We start from the raw sequence: 18,570 nt of genomic DNA, 5'->3' as shown, positions 1-18,570 counted from the left end.
AATTATACCCCGTGCTATAGACATAAATGTTTTTTAAGGGATACTTAAATTATAGGGCTATAGTTTGGTTTAAGGTACTCAATAAATAAGGCAAAGATGCACAGAGGTCTGAATGCTCAAGGTTTAGTGAGGAAGTTTAGAGACTAACCACTTTTTCTTTGTTAATTTAATTCTCCTGGCTTCTGAAACCATAGACTTCTCATTCCCACCATGATTTTGCTTTTTGAGAGGTAATATGTAGCCCAGGCTGTCCTTCAGCATACTCTGTAGGTGAGAAAACCTTGAACTTGTGATGCCCCTGTCTCAGTTTCTCAAGTTCTTGGAATACTGACAATGCCATAAAAGACAATTGTTGATTTTGTATATATAACTTTGTTAAAACAAAACCACTATTAATGCAATCACACTAAAACAAAGTAATCTGAAGAAAAATGGTTAATATGTGCACATGTGAGCAGCTAGAAAAGGATTACTCATATTCTTAATATTAAATGTGTTATGACTGGGTAAATAATTTTTTAAACATCTTTTTTGATTATTTTTCTTCGTTAACTATCTTGAAGTATTCAGAAAGTCACGAAGCAGTGGGTTAGCTACAGTGAACCAGGAAGTACAAAGTGACATGCAGTATCCCTTCTTCTGAACATTTTGAATTCCTCAGTGTATCATTGTTTGTGACTCAACTATCCTGGAGGATATTTCTTGAAAATTCAAAATGAATAATCATGGAGTGAGCAGTGACTGTAGTAGTAGGAAAGTGGATAATTCATCACCTATAGCCGAGATTTTAACTTAAATCATGCTGAGCCTGCCGGGCCAAGGATTATTTGGAATGTTACTTTTACGGTAAACTCTGCTTCATTACGGAGAAAGTTAGAAGCACCTAAGTTATTTTAATATTCAGAAATAAACATTTCCATAACATTTCAAGTAAAAAAATCCAATTGCAGTAATTTAAGTCTTTCAAATAATAGACAAGCTATTGAATTCCCATTATAATATTCACGAGAATAACTTGAGTTATTCTGCCATGCAATTTGCATAAAAATATAACAATGACATTGATGTTTATAAAAGCACTAAATGATGTCAAAATACAACACAGATTCTCAATGGCTTCTCTATCTCTAATAAAATGCTTTTGATGCCCAATTATTATTTATAATATGTAGCTTCCTTCTATGAAGATAGCACTCAAGCCAATTAAGAGCATTTCTTTCAGCCATACATGCCAGAGCTTTTCAAATAACAAAATGAGTCCACTGAGAAAATTATTTAAATAACTCCAAACAAAGCTGATGTAGGAAGAACTCTTCAAAGGATTAAAATGAAGTCATTAAATATTTTCAGTGTTGCCACATTGAGGGAAAACAGAGGCAATCCAGAAGTGAATGAACTGGGTGCATTGCTTCAAAATATGTTCACATACATCCCAATATTGATTGTTTCAGTGATCCTGTGTACTGTCTATGCCTTTCCTGAGTCTCACTGTCCCCAGCCTTCAGCAATAAGGATATTCTGAGTAGTTATTCCTACTCTGTCCTTGGGCTATCAGACTATGGATACAGTAGACTAATTTAGAAACTTCCCAGGAATCTCATCATGGAGAAGAAAATGTCTTCTGTGCTAGTCACAGGAGAAACTTGCCACCACAAAATAGATTCCATATTTGGACTATCTCACAGACCACCTTAGATAAGAAACTGAAACTGAGACAAGGTCTTGCCAGTGAGCAGGCGGGGCCATACTGGACCAGACTGCTTCATTACGTCCAACCAAAATTTCATGTTGGGATTCCAAAGATGGATCAGTTGGGCACCACTGGCCCTTTTTATTTGGTTCTTCGTTTTAACTTGGCTATGGTGAATAAATGGTTTTTGTTTCTTATTTCTTGTTTCTCTGCCTTTCTTTCTTACTGGTTGATTTCTCTGCCTTTCATTGTTACCACTTGATATAACTGGTGGGTTTAGAACATGTGGCGGAGACCAACTAGCTGGAGCTGTGAAGGTCTAGGTTCTGACTATAAAAGCCATACTAACACCAACTTCCATTATACTAAACAGGTATTAATATTGGGTCAATGACACAGAGCAGATTCCAGTGTTTGCTCTTAATACTGAGCCTGAAGAAAAGAAGGTCCAGAGACAGGCCCAGAAGGGCATCCAGTTCAAGGGGAAACACCAGGGCTTGACACCATTACTGAGACTATGTAACACTCATAAAAAGAGACCTATCATGACTGCCCTCTGAAAGACCCAACAAGCAGCTGAAAGAGTCATGTTCAACTGGAAGCAGATATTTGCAGCCAACCAATCTACAGAAGCTGCTGGTCCCTGTGGTTGAATTAGGGAAAAGCTGGAGGAAGCTGAGGAAGAAGGCAACCCTATAGGAAGACCAGCAGTCTCAATAAAACTAGATCCCTGTGATCTCTCAAACACTTGATCACTAACCAGGCAGCATACATCACCTGATATGAGGCCCCAACACATATACAGCAGAGGACTCTCAGGTTTGGGTTCAGTCAGAGAAGATGCGCCTAACCCTCAAGAAACTAGAGGCTTCAGGGGGTTTAGAGGTCTGGTGGGGTAGGCTGGATAAGGAAATCCTCTGGAGACTGGGGTGGAGAGGGGAGGAAATATTGGATGTGGAATAGTAGGAGGGTGGACCAGGAGTGGAATAAAATCTTGAGTGTATAAACAAAAGATAAATAAATAAATAAAATAAAAATCACATTCCAGTTATTCAAAATTTTGAAGTGTGTAATTGGTTATCCTAGTATATACAAATAATATATATACAATATATAATTATAATTTATAATAACTATATAATATAAAATAATATATTTTAAAATAAAAATTTTAATTCTATGTGAAAAAAGCTATTACATTCACCTCAACTTTTATGGGAAAGATAATATACTATTATTATTATTATTATTATTATTATTATTATTTTACTATTAGAGAGTAAAATTTTATCATATTTTTATTGCACTACAACTTGGCAAATACATTGGTTAACTTGACTGTTAAAGTACTTTCAACTTTCCAGGATTTTGACAAAAACCCATTTACACACAGCTAAATCCATCTTTAAGTGGAGTTGAGCAATTGCTTACCTGTCCTGGTCTGGCATTTTCACACACAAATGTGTCATAAAACACAGCAAATTGTGGAGCATTATCATTAACATCCAAAATCCTCACAAAAACAGACACACGGGTTGTCTCTTTAGGATTATCTAGAAAGAAGAAATAAAAAATAAATGATTAGGAAAACATACTTATGTGCAGGATTCAATTTAGACAGGAATCTTATGGACACTAAGTGCTCACCTACAAATAAGCGTCATGTCTATTCTTCTTACAGAAGAAACAAATACAATAAAGAAAATTACTACCCAGCCCAATTAAAGAGTCACGAATTCCCTTATTATTGAGCACAAGAATACTGGTATTATTGTTAAATGTTCTTTTAAAAGTACGATACAATGTAATTGAGTTTATATTATATGTGTTTCTCTACTATCCAAATATAAGATGGAATTATATAATTATTTATTAAATCCTTGCTATGCAGAGCAATGCCACTTAATTTTTTTGTTTTTTAACCATTTTTTTAGACGAAGTTGAATTTTGAAATAGATTAGATACTTGGCTAAAGTCACGAAGTCCTAGACCCTACCACCTTGTTTACTTCTATAACGTAAATAAATAAATAATAAAAAAAATTAACAGCTACTTTAAAATCTCCAGTTGGAAAAAAGACTACATGACTATTAGTTTAATTAACTAATTAGAAAAGTTAGAGTAACATACCATTGTGTAAATATTTTATTAACATTTTGTTATCCTTACTCTTAAACCTGACTTGTTCATGTATTTTATTTCATTTTTATTTATTATTTTGTGTGCATGGGTGTGAGCCCAAGCATGCCACAAAGTGTGGTGGTATGCACAAGCTAACCTGTGATTGGCAGTTCTTTTCCACCCAGTGGAACCCAGAGCCTGACACTAAATGCCTTTTTCAACTTAGCCATCTCACTAGCTCTAAAAGTGACTTTGCATTTCAACTCATTCTATGCAAAGGAGCTCCAAAACAACAGAGTTATATTTTAAAATGGTGAAATTAAGAGCATCCAATCGGTCAAAAAGAAATATGAATTCTATTTATGAGTTTGATTGATGAATAAAATGTAAAAACATGTTTCCTTATCTTAGACTTAGTTGTACCCTCGTATTTTTCATAATGGCATTATCTGTATCTTGTGTATTCTAGGCAGGTTTGTTATTTGCAAGAGTCAAAAAGCATAATGCCCATCAAGTTAGGATTAGAAAGAGACAACAGGGTGCACAAAAAAAAAAAAAAAAAAAAAAAAAAAAACAAAATGATCAACAGATATAGATAGAATGGAATTAGATATTAGAAGAGAATGTGGATGGGTGCGGGAATCGTCATAAACGGGCAAGTATAAGGACAGGTGCCACATGACTGAAGAAACTCATTGTGTGAAAACGTTGATGGCATAGAAACTGAGTGAAGCATCATGGTTTTCAGCAGCTTTTGAGAAGGGAGGGAATGAAGGAGGATGAGCAGGATGGATTAATATATCCTAAGGAAAAAAAAAAAAGCCTTCCGATGTGCTATTCCACACAACGGCTACTACAGAAAAAACTAATGTGTTTTTCAAAAATCAAGCATTTTCAAAGTTCATAATAAAGGTAATTAGAAGTGTTTTGGGGAGAAAAGCACCTAAAGAAATGTTCAATATCCTTAGTCATCAGGGAAATGCAAATCAAAACAAACCTGTGATTCCACCTCATACCAATCTGAATGGCTAAGATCAAAAACTGAGGTGACAGCAAATGCTGGTGAGGATGCAGAGAAAGAGGAACACTCCTCCATTGTTGGTGTGGTTGTAAACGGATACAACCACTCTGAAAATCAGTCTGGAGGTTCTTCAGAAAGTTGAACATAGTACTACCTGAAGACCCAGCTCTTCCACTCCTGGGCATAAGTCCAAAAGATGCTCAAACATCTAACAAGGACACATGCTCCACTATGTTCATAGCAGCCTTATTTATAATAGTCAGAAGCTGGAAAAAACCCAGATGTCCTTCAACAGAGGCATGGATACAGAAAATGTGGTGAATTTACACAATGGAGTACTACTCAGCTATTAAAAATAATGACTTCATGAAATTCTTAGGCAAATGGATGAGAATAGAAAATATCCTGAGTGAGGTACCCAAGTCAGAAAAGAGCACACAGGGTATGTACTCACTGATAAATAAATACCAGTCTAAAAGCTCAGAAACCTAAGAAACAATTCATAGATCCTATAAAGCTCAAAAAGAAGGAAGAACAAATTGTGGATGTTTCAGTCCTTCTTAAAAGAGAGAACCAAAAACTCATGGGAGGAAATACAGGGACAAATAGTGGAGCAGAGACTGAAGAAAAGATCATTCAGAGATAGTCTTATCTGGGGATCCCCCCATATGCAGCCATCAAACCCAGTCACTATTGCTGGCTGTCAAGAGCCTGAAATGGATGTCTCCTCAGAGTCTCTGCCAGAGCCTTACTAATGCCATACTAATGCAGATGAGGATACTTGCAGCTAGCCACCTAACTGACCATGGGGATCCCAATGGAGGAGCCAGAAAAAGAACTGAAGGAGCTGAAATGGTCTGCAACCCATGGGAAGAACAACAATAGCAAGCAACCAAACCCCCAAGAGCTCCCAGGGACTTAAACACCAACCAAAGAGTACACATAGAGTGACAGATGGCTCCAGATGCATATGCAGCACAGGATGGCATTGTCTACATCAATAGGAGGAGAAGCCTTTGGTCCTGTGAAGGCTCCTTTCCCCAGTGTAGGGGATGCTAGGGTGATGAGCTGGGGGTGGGTGGTTGGGAGTGAGAGCATCTTCATGGAAACAGAAGAGAGGGGATGGGAGGGATGAAAAGCAGATAACATTTGAAATGTGAATATATAAAATATCCAATAAAAAAGATAAAAAGAGACGTGTTTTGGGAAACTGATCAAAGTTATATGTAATATGTATACATAAGATAATATATCACATGTTAGTGTGTGACATTCAACTTCTTAGGTATAAGAAAATAAAAATTTTAAAGACAAGATGAGGCAAAGTCAAAATAAACACTAGTTTAGCACTAGTCTTAAAAATCTGGGCAAAATAATTATTAATATAATTGATATTTGTTTTATTGATTTTTTCCTAATATTTTTCTTTTTCTTTCACAAATACAAACGTAAAAGTGTTATTCAGTGCAAATGTAGCATATATTAAAATTTGGAAGATTTTACTAACCTTTCAATATACTGTGTTTTTACCAAATTAATGATTCTTATAATCAGGTGAGTTTATAAGGCTAAAAAACTATAAAGGAAAGAGCACAGCATTGTGAATAATTTGAACTATAATTACCTCCCCTTCTTGCCATGAAAAAAATATTAATTCAAATTCACCTCCTTTTCAAACTTACCTGAACCTTCTTAATTATATATTCAACCAGCAGAATTTACTTTCTGACTTTTCGCATACTTCCTGCACACAATACAGGGTAGGATACTGTATAGTTGACGGTCTGGGCTCCAGAGTCAGGCTGAGGTTTGTTGGCTCTCAGATTTACCACTCAAGTATGCTGCCTTTCCTCAGTATACTCCAGGTTTCCTCGTCCTCAGTTTATGATATACATATCAATGTAGAACTTCAGCTCTCACAAGAGTTTGACTTAATAAAAATCTTTTCAACAAAGCATCAGATCTCAGATTGGACCTCAGTATAGTTCAAATATTACCACTGAAGTCACTTTTAGAAAGGAAACATATCTTGTTCATTTCCTTCTATTGCATAGAAGTTTTTACTAATTTTCAGCACAATAAAATATACATACAAGGAAAAGTTACAAACAAGGCCAACAGTTTCCCTCCATTTGCATGGATCTGATGAATATGTAGACAGGAAGTAGAAAAAAAGAAATACCACAAATGAACAAAAAACAAAAACAGAAACAAATGCTGTCCTTCAGTGTTTCCTTACTCTTAGATTGTTTTCTAATTCTTAGTGATATTTGCCCGTAGGAGTGGACCCTCATCTCCTGGTGTTGCTATGGAGAAGAGTGGAAGGATGTGCTGTTTTATCTACTGATAGAGTGAGATTCATGCAAAATATTTATTTTTATTAACTTGTGTTGCAAGCTCTGCTTTCTAATTATGCTTATGGCATTGGGAGAGACAAAAAAATTTTATAGGTAGGAAATTGCTTTCTGAGACCCTTCTCAAACACAATAGGGAGACTCTTCAGCTCTTTCTAAATAACTCAAGGTTCTTTGAATCAAAAGCTAAATCCACAGGGATGAATGTGCTTTATAAAACATAAGGCCTGGAGTCATCTATTCAGGAAACAGTGCTTACACTAATCTTTTTTGCTGGCAGATGCTACAGCTTCTGTATAAATAAAAATATAAAGCATTCCAAGGAAGAATCATACTGAATAGCAGCTGTCTTATATTTACCACCTGAATCTCCCTCAGAATCCTCCAGGGAAACTCTACTATAACAACAAGGCATGAGCAATAAAGGCTTGCAGGATGTGTGTCCACAAGTAAGGCAGTTCCTATGTATGCATAATCTTTTTCAGTCATCCAAAGAGAAACAAGCTGGAATCATTCTCTTGATTCTTGGAGGTTTCAAAAAACCTAACTGTTCTGCATGTGTTAAACGATTTTTTAATATAAATAATATATATTATTTATATATGGATTATCATAAGCAATCGCCAGATTTCAGATGTAAGTATAGGAACTCTCTGGCTTCCTGTGTGTTCTAAAACCCAAAATTAATATGAAGTCGCTGGTTGTGACCTTAATTTTAGAGTTTTTCATTCTCCACCTGGCATTTTAGAATACTTTAAGAAAAAGAATTTTGCCATGGAATAATGCACTGAATAATTACCCAAGGCCGACCGTATTTGTCACAAGATGTGATCTTTACTGTGCTGTATAGAAATAAACTGTTAGAGGGAGGACCAAGAAACACTTCTGTAAAAGCTTCATTTACAAACACTGCTGTTCTGCTCAGGCTTGGTATGGGACACATTTACCATCAAACCAGTGTTTAAAGACTAGTGAAACAATCGCCCTGTATCTGTGTGGTTCTTCCTTCCACCCCCATGGCATTCAATGCCCAGAACAGCATAATGGGACCCTGGCTACATACGGTTGGCAGGTGGGCATTTCCAACGTTTCCTCCACAGATTGGTTTCACTTAAGGGCAAGAACCGGCTTAGCACTTAAGAAGTAATTGGCTTAGCTTTTTACAGAATCATAATTACTTCAACTAGCTTTAGAAGCTAAATTTCTCAAAGTATCTGAAATAGAAAATGCAATTCCAAGCTCAGTGAGCTTGAATAAGGATCTTGAGTTGAGCAGACAGCACAAACAATCAGATTCTAGAAGCTCCAAATCGGATCTCATTAGATCTGGGTGAAGACAGAGAAACAGTTTTCCTTAAAGGAAAAGAAATATGTTTTAAAATTGATGGACTCAAATGACACGGCCATTTATAACTCTCTAAACGAAGCGTCATCTTTGGAGAAGGCAAGTGTGAATCTCTATTTCAGATCCTAGCTAGGAGGATGAGGCTCAATTCATTATTTTAGTTAGAAGCTTTTAAAAGGTATCTGACACAATTCTGCGACTCTGGGTGACTCAGACCTGGTCTGGGTCTGTAATAATTGCCCCCAATATCTCTGACTTGATGGTTCTATTGACTCAGCATTACATGCGTGGAACTTGTAGGCAGTTTCTCAGCATGGCTCAACTGAAAGTTGAGGCTTCTTATTAAAAGTATACAGAGTTGCTTTAGCCTTACAATTGATTCAGCAAGGGGTTGGGTGCTGTGAGAAGGTTTGCAGAAGCATGGCTATGTGGCTGTTTTAGTTCCTTTGCTGTGTAACAGACTTTATATTTAATTTAAGGCTCTGTTGCCACCAACTCTCAACATCTGTAATGATTTTTTCTTTTGTTTTTTCTTTAGGGTTTGATAATATTTTTGTCGTTTGTGGAAGGGCTTCCCCAACATCACTCTGATTTAGCCTTCTGGCCTTCTGAACATTGGGCATGTGATGTCACATCTGAATCCATAATGCCTTTCAACAGTCTACTACACAATGACACAGGCCTCTACAGACAATGACACATTCGTCTCTTTGGGAACGATATCTGAAGCAATTTAAAAAATAGATTCATCTCAGACTTTAACTTGCCATTTTCTAATTGGATAAACTATTGATTTTTTTCTTTCTTTCTTTCTTTTTTTTTTTTTTTTTTTTTTTGGTTTAAAGCAAGCACCAAATAAAGTGTTAGATCTAGAAATCATTTAAGCAATTTGATTCCCAGTTTTCTGCTTCTGGCAGGGTGACTGTAAAATTACAAAATCTCCACAGACCCCGCTCTTCAGTAAGATGAGGCTAATACAAATATTAGCAAGAGAAATTCTAATTTAATGATCTTCAAAGCAATCTATGCCACTATCTTGCCTTGCTATGGTCCTGTGAACTTGCAACTGGCTACTTTCTAATTTTAGCTCTGCTGTATCAGGTAGAATGAGGAAAACCCATGTTGGGACATAAGCCTTGACCTTTATAACATGATGAGAAACACCCAGCACTGGATTTTACTTGACAAAGAAATGAAGTGCCCAACTTCTTTATATCCCATTGTTTTTGTACATGCTTTTTTCTCTACCCAGACTTAGATTCCTCACAGTACTGTCAATCAAACCCAGGACTGATGACCCCACCCTGATATTCATTAATAGAGGAAATTATTAATAAGGCTATTATTAATTAAATTAAAATATTAAAAAGGCTAATTATTAATAAATCATATAGCAGCATAAATTAATGCGAATCTCAAAGTTTACACAAGTCTCAATATAGAAACACAAGACAGATGAATAAACACTACAAATAATTAAATGGACTAAAGCCAGCCACACATCTAAAAGGGAATGGATGGACCTGAGAGAAAATAAGACACTTTAAAAGTCAGACAGAAAATTTAGTTGACAGCTTCAGGAAGAGATTAGACAATGCCTAAGAAAACATAACAGAGCTCAAGAAACACGTTTTGAATTGTTAGTGTGAGACAGAAAGAACAAACAACCAAGAAGGAGAAAAAGAAAATGTAAGAGCTGCATGGTATTCTTAAATAAGCATGTCAATTATTAGTGTATCTGAAGGAGAAGGTCTATAATTTGAGGGTGTAAATAACCTCTTTAGGAAAGCAAAATAAGAAAACTCCCCCAATCTGAGGAAAATCTTGGCTATCCACGTTTAAGAAGCATTTAGAGTCTAAATTTATATCTTCTAACTTACATGATCATAAATGTACTTCACCATGACATAGTTAAATTGTTAAAAGCTTATAACAGAGAGAATATTATTATCTGCAACAGAGAGTAGTGTCAAGTAAATTTAGAGGCAAATGCAGCAGACAACTAGAAGATAGCTCAGCAAGAATTCTAAAGGCCAAGAGGGCTTGGAAAGGTGATGTGTTCATATCTAGATAGAAAACAACTGCCAATCAAGATCAAGATATTTTATCAGACTCTGGAACACCAACTAGACTGTCTACACCAGCTGATATGAGGCTCCCAACACATATACAGCAGAGGACTGCAGGGTCTGAATGTAGAAAAGATGCACTTAACCCTCAAGAGACTGGAGGCCTCAGGGAGGTCTGATGGGGTGGGGTTGGGAGGTGGGGACATACTCATGAAGATGGGAGGAGGAGGTATGGGATGTGGAACAGTGAGAGGGTGGTCCAGGATGGGAACAAAATCTGGACTGTAAAAAAAGATTAAATAAAAGAAAATGAAAAAAAGTTTTCTTCACCATCAAAGGAGAAATAAAGACCTTCCAGAGGAAGAATAAATTAAGGGAATCTCTGACAATAAATCCTATACTTAAAATAGAAAAAAATTGGTAAATGCTGTTATTAAGAACATGAATGAATTTCAGTAGAACAAGTGATATGATGCTAAAAAATTAAAGAAAATATTACAAGTACAGCAAACTTTTAAATGTACACAATAAGTTAAAGAAATAACCAATCGATATTAAAAGCAACTTAAAAAAAGCAGAATGATAAAATAAAATATGTACTGAATGTTGTTACAACACCTAATGTTATAAAAACCAAACCAAACAAAATAAAACTAAACAAATCTGCATCAGACATAAAAAAGAGATTTAGGCAATTCAGTACTCAAGGCATGTCAAAATACCCAAATGAGCACAGATAACATTTTATTATAGCTTCAATATATTTTGTTATGTAGCTCAGTTTAAAAATAAAGGAAATGATGAAAAAATTGACATTTAAAAAGTTATTTTTAAAAAGTACATTGGAATTTAATGGTTATATGGAGAACTATTTCAACATAAAATATACATACAAATATATTAAAATGCAAAAAGAAAATGATTTTAAAAGTAAAATATTCATTAATTATAATTTCTTACTGATCTCTGCAGCTATAATGGTAAGATTGTGCCACTGAGAGAGTTCACGATCAAGCGGCTTTGATGTATAAAGTGATCCATTTCCAGAATGAATATTAAAGATCCTGTCCAGGTCAGTATGGCGATCTAATGTAAATCTAAAGATAGATAACAAAGAAAACATATGACAACAATATTGATTGTTTGCAAAGACAAATAGTAAAATACAAAGTTATAGATTCACTGAAAATTATATAAAACCACACGTAGGATATAATCTGTTTCAGCAATTGAAACTAATGCCCATTTATTACTCCAGGCTATAAAGTGAACTTGGACTTTATTTTGCATAGATACACAAGTTCTGCAAATGTCCATTATTTAAACTATCACCTGTTGCCGCATAATGTCAACTAATTTGGATGTATTTGGGACACAGAATAGTGTCACATGTAGTTTCATTGTCAAGAAACTGTACTCAGCAACGAAGTCTTCTTATGTTGAAATACTACTATTGCCCACCATAAATGATCAACACTAGAAACTTAGTCTCCTTATTAATGAGAATTGGAGGCAACATTGCTTTCATCTATACAATACATTGCCAACTGATGATCTGTGATATCAATCTAGCTTCAGGTTCTTAATCTCGTGTACATTATAAAACAAATGCCTTAAGGCCTTTTAAAATCAAGACAGTTCAGCAAGCCAAAATGCCTTTAAAAATCTGTACATGTATCTCTGTTTTTTAAATAAAGTCATAAAAACAAAGAAGACCTAAGACTAAAAATAAATAAATAAATAAATAAATAAATAAATAAATAAAGAAAGAAAGAAAAAAAGAAAGAAAGGAAGAAAGAAAGAAAGAAAGAGAAACCAATTCTTACGCATCTGTAAAGAGGGAAATATTCATGTTAAAAGAAATTGATCTTTTTGAAAACTGATGTCAGGCATCATAATACATGTCACTTGAAAACATAATGCCAGCATAAGTGAAAAGGGTGCCACAGTCAAGGTAAACAGAAATAGTTATTTTTTTTTATAAATTACAGGTATGTGATAATCAAATAAAGCAAAATTTTATCACCACACCTGAAATAATTTGCAAATAAAAAGATAAGTTAAAAATTTGCCTCCTTCCTTTAGTCTTCCATGAGTGTTCATGATAATCAAAGTGGTTTGCAACCTTATAATTTATACCACCCTGTATTAATCCTCTCCATTTTTGACAGTTTATTTTAAATTGTTTCATTACAAAGTTGAAACAAGAAATAAGGAATTATCAAGCCAACTGCCAGTATTTCTCCAGTCGGCAAGATTTTAACTGACACTCACTGAATACTATTTGACTCTCCTGTGCAAACTTCTCTGAGTGAAAAATATGTTCAAACATGAGAACAATCCACAACTATGAATCAAAATAAAATAGTTTACTGAATTACATAGTATGTTGGAAAACTGGAAAGTCCGTTACTTGTGAAGAAGAAAGCCATAAAGTTGAAATGTGTTGGTTAATACATAAAACAGAATAAGAGTAGTGCTAATCTCACTGGCTAATCTCAATTAAATTTATGTGTGTTTTTTCTTGATATTTACCTTAATTTAAAAGTGAATAGAATAAGGTGGAAAATTATTTGGCAGTATCTTGAAAGTAGACATAAGAAATCTGCATTAAAATAAATCTTTTTATTTATTTGTGTTTCTGTGTGTGCGTATGTGTCTCTGTGTATGTAGACATGCTGCAGTGCATATATGGAGATCACAGGATAACCCACAGCCCTTGGGTTCCTTTTTTCCCCTTACAACTTTTTTTTTTAAAATACATACACACATTTTTTAAAGGCATTTTGGCATAACATTATACAAATATTTTTGTCAGTACTTAATTATTTTAGACGTTTGATAGCATGCATTGAAATCCCACTAGTTACCATAAGCATAAAGTACATGTAGGACAGAACATAACGTGGAAACAGATTTCTTGTTGAGTTTAGATTAAGCATAATGATCTGTGAGTACCAAAATTGCCAGAAGGCTATTATCTTAGCTCTTGGATTATTAATGATTTAATAATCTTTTGTCTCATCATGGCAATCCTGAGACTTGAACTCTAGTCATCAGTCTGGCCGGAAGAGTGCCTGTTCGCTGAACCATCTCAGCATCATAGATCTGCCTTTTCAAATATGATTCATAACATTTTTATTTCTATTTTTATTGGCAAATTCTGTGGCAATTTTCACTTTGCTTCTTTAAATCATTTTTAGGATAAGCTTAAGCAAAATTCTTTGGTTTATGTGTAAATAATTCACAATAAATGACAACATTCATATCATGTATAATGTAAACCATCTAACAAATACATTGTTTTGATGGTATATTGTTTCTTAATATCTATAATATTCCGCTAACATAATGAGAGATTAGTTCTGTTGACATCAAGTCTCTCAGGTGTTGATACCAAAATATAAGATATAATAACATTCACACAACTATAAAAATATCCTGTAAGTTTTTAATTACTTCTAGATGTTTTACAACTCTTAATATAATCTAAATGGATGGTGGCACATAAAATATAATTTTAACTTGCTCAATGTCAGCATAATATTCTTTTATAACTATTTCTATCCATTATATCACCTACAGATGTCTTCCAATTCCTATAATAATGTAAATATACGGGAATACATGATGAAAATTTTGTACCTATTCAGTAAAGACAGATTTTTTTCTAAATATTTTTTCCACCAAGAAGATGAACTAATTTGATATATAAAGCATGTATATTCATGTATAGAAAGACATATTTACATTTATATAAGATATGTATCTTTAGGTTCTGTCTAAGTCATAACTTTGTTTGCATTTTCTATATCTAGGGTAGAACTATGTAAAAAAAATACCACAATCATCATGGAGTAAAGCCACTGTCCTGCAGACCATTATAGCTGGCAGATGCAAACAGTTTTTCACTAGAACTTAGATGAACATTGTCCTTTAACATTTTCCTTTTTTGGTAAATGCCCAGATAGATATTTACATATAATGATGAGTCTATATGAAGACACAAACCCATTTTATGGTGTTTAGAAACATCTTGTTATTATGACAGTATGACATGGCTGAAATTTAACCCTCAAAACTAGTACACATATATTTCTAGAATATAAAATATTTGGGCAGGATTCTTGCATAGCATAGATAAAGCTCTGTGTTTGACTCCAGAACTGTATAGCCTGAGTCAAGAGGCATGAGACAGAAGACCTAGATTTAGGAAGTCCAAGAAATAAAGTAAACAAAACAAAACAAAATAATCTTTACACAACAAGAAAACTTTGACTATTTTCATGTTACATTTTGTTTTGCATGTACTTTGTGCTCATTGTAACTATTGGGTTTTCGATGCATACAGTCAAACCTTTAAAAAGATCAAGTACTGACTATTCATATAGATTTATGTAAAAATTATTTTAAAATCTGAAAAAAAATACTGACAAAAATGTATTGTATAATTTTACGCAAAAAATGCTTGAAATCTGTACATTTATCTTTGTTTTGTAAAATAAAGATGTTAAAAAAAAGAAAGGTAAAATCATGAAGATCATAACTTTGATGGCCTCACTTGATATGCTGTACAGCTGTGATCAATATGAGGCACACAGAGACTGTTTTCAAACCAACAGGCAACACCAAACATCATGTTTAAAAATTTGCTTTGAAAGCTGGACCCAAGAGCATGGCCTATTCCAGTTGTGTCTCTGGCATAAAAAAATTCAGTATTTAATGGGCAAAATTTAGTATCTACATCAGCGATTCTAAGACAATTTAAAGAAAAGATGATCCATAGAACAGCAATTTTGAAATGGAATCTAGGAAAAACACTTGTGGAAAAGTTAAGCTGGCAGATGGAAGCACTGTGTGATCATCTTGTACACATATCTTTTTTTTCTGCCACTACATAACTTGTGGTGAAATGCATAAATAGAAGACAATGTATTTGCATAAACTATACGAATAAATTACATAGAGAAATATATTGCTTTCTGCTTGGTACAATTACTCTTGAAGACTGGCAAAGAAAATAGAATTGTTCACTTGAGAACACTCAGAGGTCCATGAAACTTGAAACTGAAGGTTCTTCTCATTTTAAAGATAAACAATTCATAAGAGGTCACTAAGAAATTACAAAGCAAACATTTGAACTCATACTTGACTGTGTCGCATGGATGCAAATTCAGATTTCTGTGAATTAGGTAGAAGAATGAAATTCTAAACTGACAACAGACTAACAGATTAAAGAAAATGCTCATTTTTATGCTGAACAATGAAAACCAATACTGGTATTTCTTTAATATACCACCAAGAATGCCAATGAATAGATTAAACATTGCTCACTTTTAAGTAGCAATACCCTATATAATGTGCATTTAAAACTGCATAGAAAGAAAAACCAAAAAGTACAGAAGTTATTTGGGGGTTTCTGGAAGATTCAAACATTTTTTAAACAGCTGTAAAACAAGAAAACTAAACTACAGAATAATGAAGCAAAACTAGAAGAAAATTTTTCTTTAAGCTTAGATCGAGTATGCCTGCCAATATATATATGCATATATATATATATATATGCTTGCATATATTATATATTCAACTGTGTTTCTTTGATCTATATCATTGATCAAAATAGTCAGCATTTTAATGACTCCAACGCATGACATAATGGAAAAGAAAAATCCTAGAAATCCATAAAACTGGTATGTGTGCTGCCCATGACAACCAATCAAAACATCCCCCCAATTTTGTAAACATCATAATTAGATAGTATTTACAGAGAAACTCTTGTAAGCAATGAGAATTTCTTGGTTCCTCTATGGCTTTCAACTCTTTTTCTTTCCATTTTAAATATCAAAAGAATACCTGATGGGGCTGGAGGTAGAATCTGGGTCTCTTGCCATGACAGTGCCAATGATTGTACCCACTTCTATGTCCTCATGAACCTCGAAGAGATAGGAGGACCTACTGAAAACAGGAGGCTCATCCACATCTTCTATGGAGATTTTCACAATTGTAGTATCTTTGAATGGCCCTAGATAATAAAAACGTGGATCCACATGGGTATTTTCTGCCTCCACCTTCAGAGTATATAGTCTTCGATTCTCATAATCAAGCGGCTATATAAGGACAAAGGCCATTAGTTAGATTTGGGGCAAAGGGATGTCTGCTGTTCTCAAGTTACACCAGGACTTAAAATCCTAAGATCATTATGCTTAATCTATACCCAACAAGAAATCTGTTTCCATGTTATGTTCTATCCTACATGTACTTTATGCTTATGGTAACTAGTAGGATTTCAATTTATGCTATCAAACCTCTAAAAAGAATTAAGTACTGACAAAATTATTCATATAATGTTATGCCAAAATGCCTTTAAAAATCTGTATATGTATCCTTTTTTAAAAAATAAAGTGGTAAGAAGATAAAGATCCTAAGGTTTTTCTTTAGTAAAAAAGAAAAAAAAATAGACTATATTTCTGTAATATTGAAAAGTGCAGGTGTCCAATACTTTGGGACAAAGAAAACTACTTTGATTATTGTAGAAATTTGGATGAATATTAAATTTATTTCATACGAGAAATAATCATCCAAAAATGGGTTGATAAGTTGTTAACTTCTATGTGTATGTGTACTTGACGACATACACATTGCAGCACAACTTTTTAAGGCAGCAATTCCTAAACTTTAAAAAGTTAGGTCAAAGTATTTACATCAGTGTAATGGGTTCATGGAACTCCAAAGTTGTTATAGTATTTCAACCTCTAATAAAATTGCAGCAGTTATAAGACCTATTCATGATCACCTAACTACTATAAAACATGGAAGAAATAGTCATAGCAACTTTATGGGAATACAATTTTATGATGTATTATAAAACAAAAGGAACGTTTGTTATTGAGATAATTTAGACATCAAAGATTTTAAATGTAATCTCTTGACCCATAAATACTGCACAAAATATTTCTTACTCATTTTTTTTTACATTTTTTACATGCAAGAAAGTCAGGTATTCTGTGTTAATTATTGCTAATTCCTGGTTAGTTGATGCTACTTCCTGGTCACGGGAAAAATTGGCTTTTTAGTATTGCTAGTCACTTGGAGAAATAAGTGTTTGTGTGTCCTGTGCAGACAATAGCGTCTCAGGATAACTGAGTTACCAAAAGCTCAATGGCTACTCTTCTCATGACATTTCATTTGGATCTTTTACTTACTTTTCTTGTAACGATGGAGCCAACTGCAATAAAACCTGGCTACCTCTAAATTCCATCAATGAGCATATGTTAGCAGAAAAATATAATTTATAGAACAGAAGGGAAAATGTGAACAATTAAATTATGTCCCAATCCGTTCTGTCTCTTTTTATTAGCAACTCTAATTATTGGCTCATACATCTGGATAGCATGTTATTTTTATGGCCCCAACTATGATGATATGTTGCCATTATTAGCTATTAACTGCTCTTTAAGAAAACATTGCTTTTAGAGTAGCTAATTAATATAATTACACATATATTATCTTGCCTGTTTTCTGATCAAATTTCAGGTTTCACGTTATGCATAAGGGCATATACTCAGAGTGTCTAAAGAGCTCTCTTGTACCAGAGCCTTCTCATTTACATGTAACGCAAAACCCAACTGAACACGCCAGTGTAGTTTCCTTTCATAGCTAATGGAAGAGCAAATAGTACACAACGAAATGTCTACTCTCTCGACAGAGATACTCATTCTGGGTGACTCTGAACACCTTTTTCACAGTGATGATGCCTTCCTGTGTGTCCTTCTCAGTTATGATGTCAAACATATCTGTGCCATCTCCATCAATAATGCGGTAATCCACTTCTGCATTTTTTCCGGTGTCAGCATCGGTAGCTTTTACACTTCCCACAGCTGTGCCAACTGGAGAGGATTCAAGAACTCGAAGATGGACGGTGTCTGTACCAAACAAAGAACGTGTATAAATGTTAATATGCATATCCATGTA

The 18,570-nt window shown here is 34.2% G+C and overlaps 1 protein-coding gene across 1 annotated transcript in view; it reads right to left on the bottom strand.

The window, feature by feature from the left end:
* Window positions 1-18,570, bottom strand: part of LOC308433555 (cadherin-10) — a gene marked incomplete at both ends in the record, with an annotated part of 123,770 nt that overhangs the window by 8,587 nt on the left and 96,613 nt on the right. The window contains 4 exons of the mRNA XM_080933649.1: window positions 3,122-3,243; window positions 11,560-11,696; window positions 16,453-16,706; window positions 18,334-18,521. Coding sequence (XP_080789775.1) covers window positions 3,122-3,243; window positions 11,560-11,696; window positions 16,453-16,706; window positions 18,334-18,521 — 701 coding nt within the window. The remainder of the gene's footprint in view (window positions 1-3,121; window positions 3,244-11,559; window positions 11,697-16,452; window positions 16,707-18,333; window positions 18,522-18,570) is intronic.

This window comes from Micromys minutus (assembly GCF_963924665.1).
Source record: "Micromys minutus genome assembly, chromosome: 20".
Taxonomy (NCBI): domain Eukaryota; kingdom Metazoa; phylum Chordata; class Mammalia; order Rodentia; family Muridae; genus Micromys; species Micromys minutus.
Note: the sequence above shows the minus strand (reverse complement) of the source record. Positions and strands in the feature narration are given on the sequence as shown.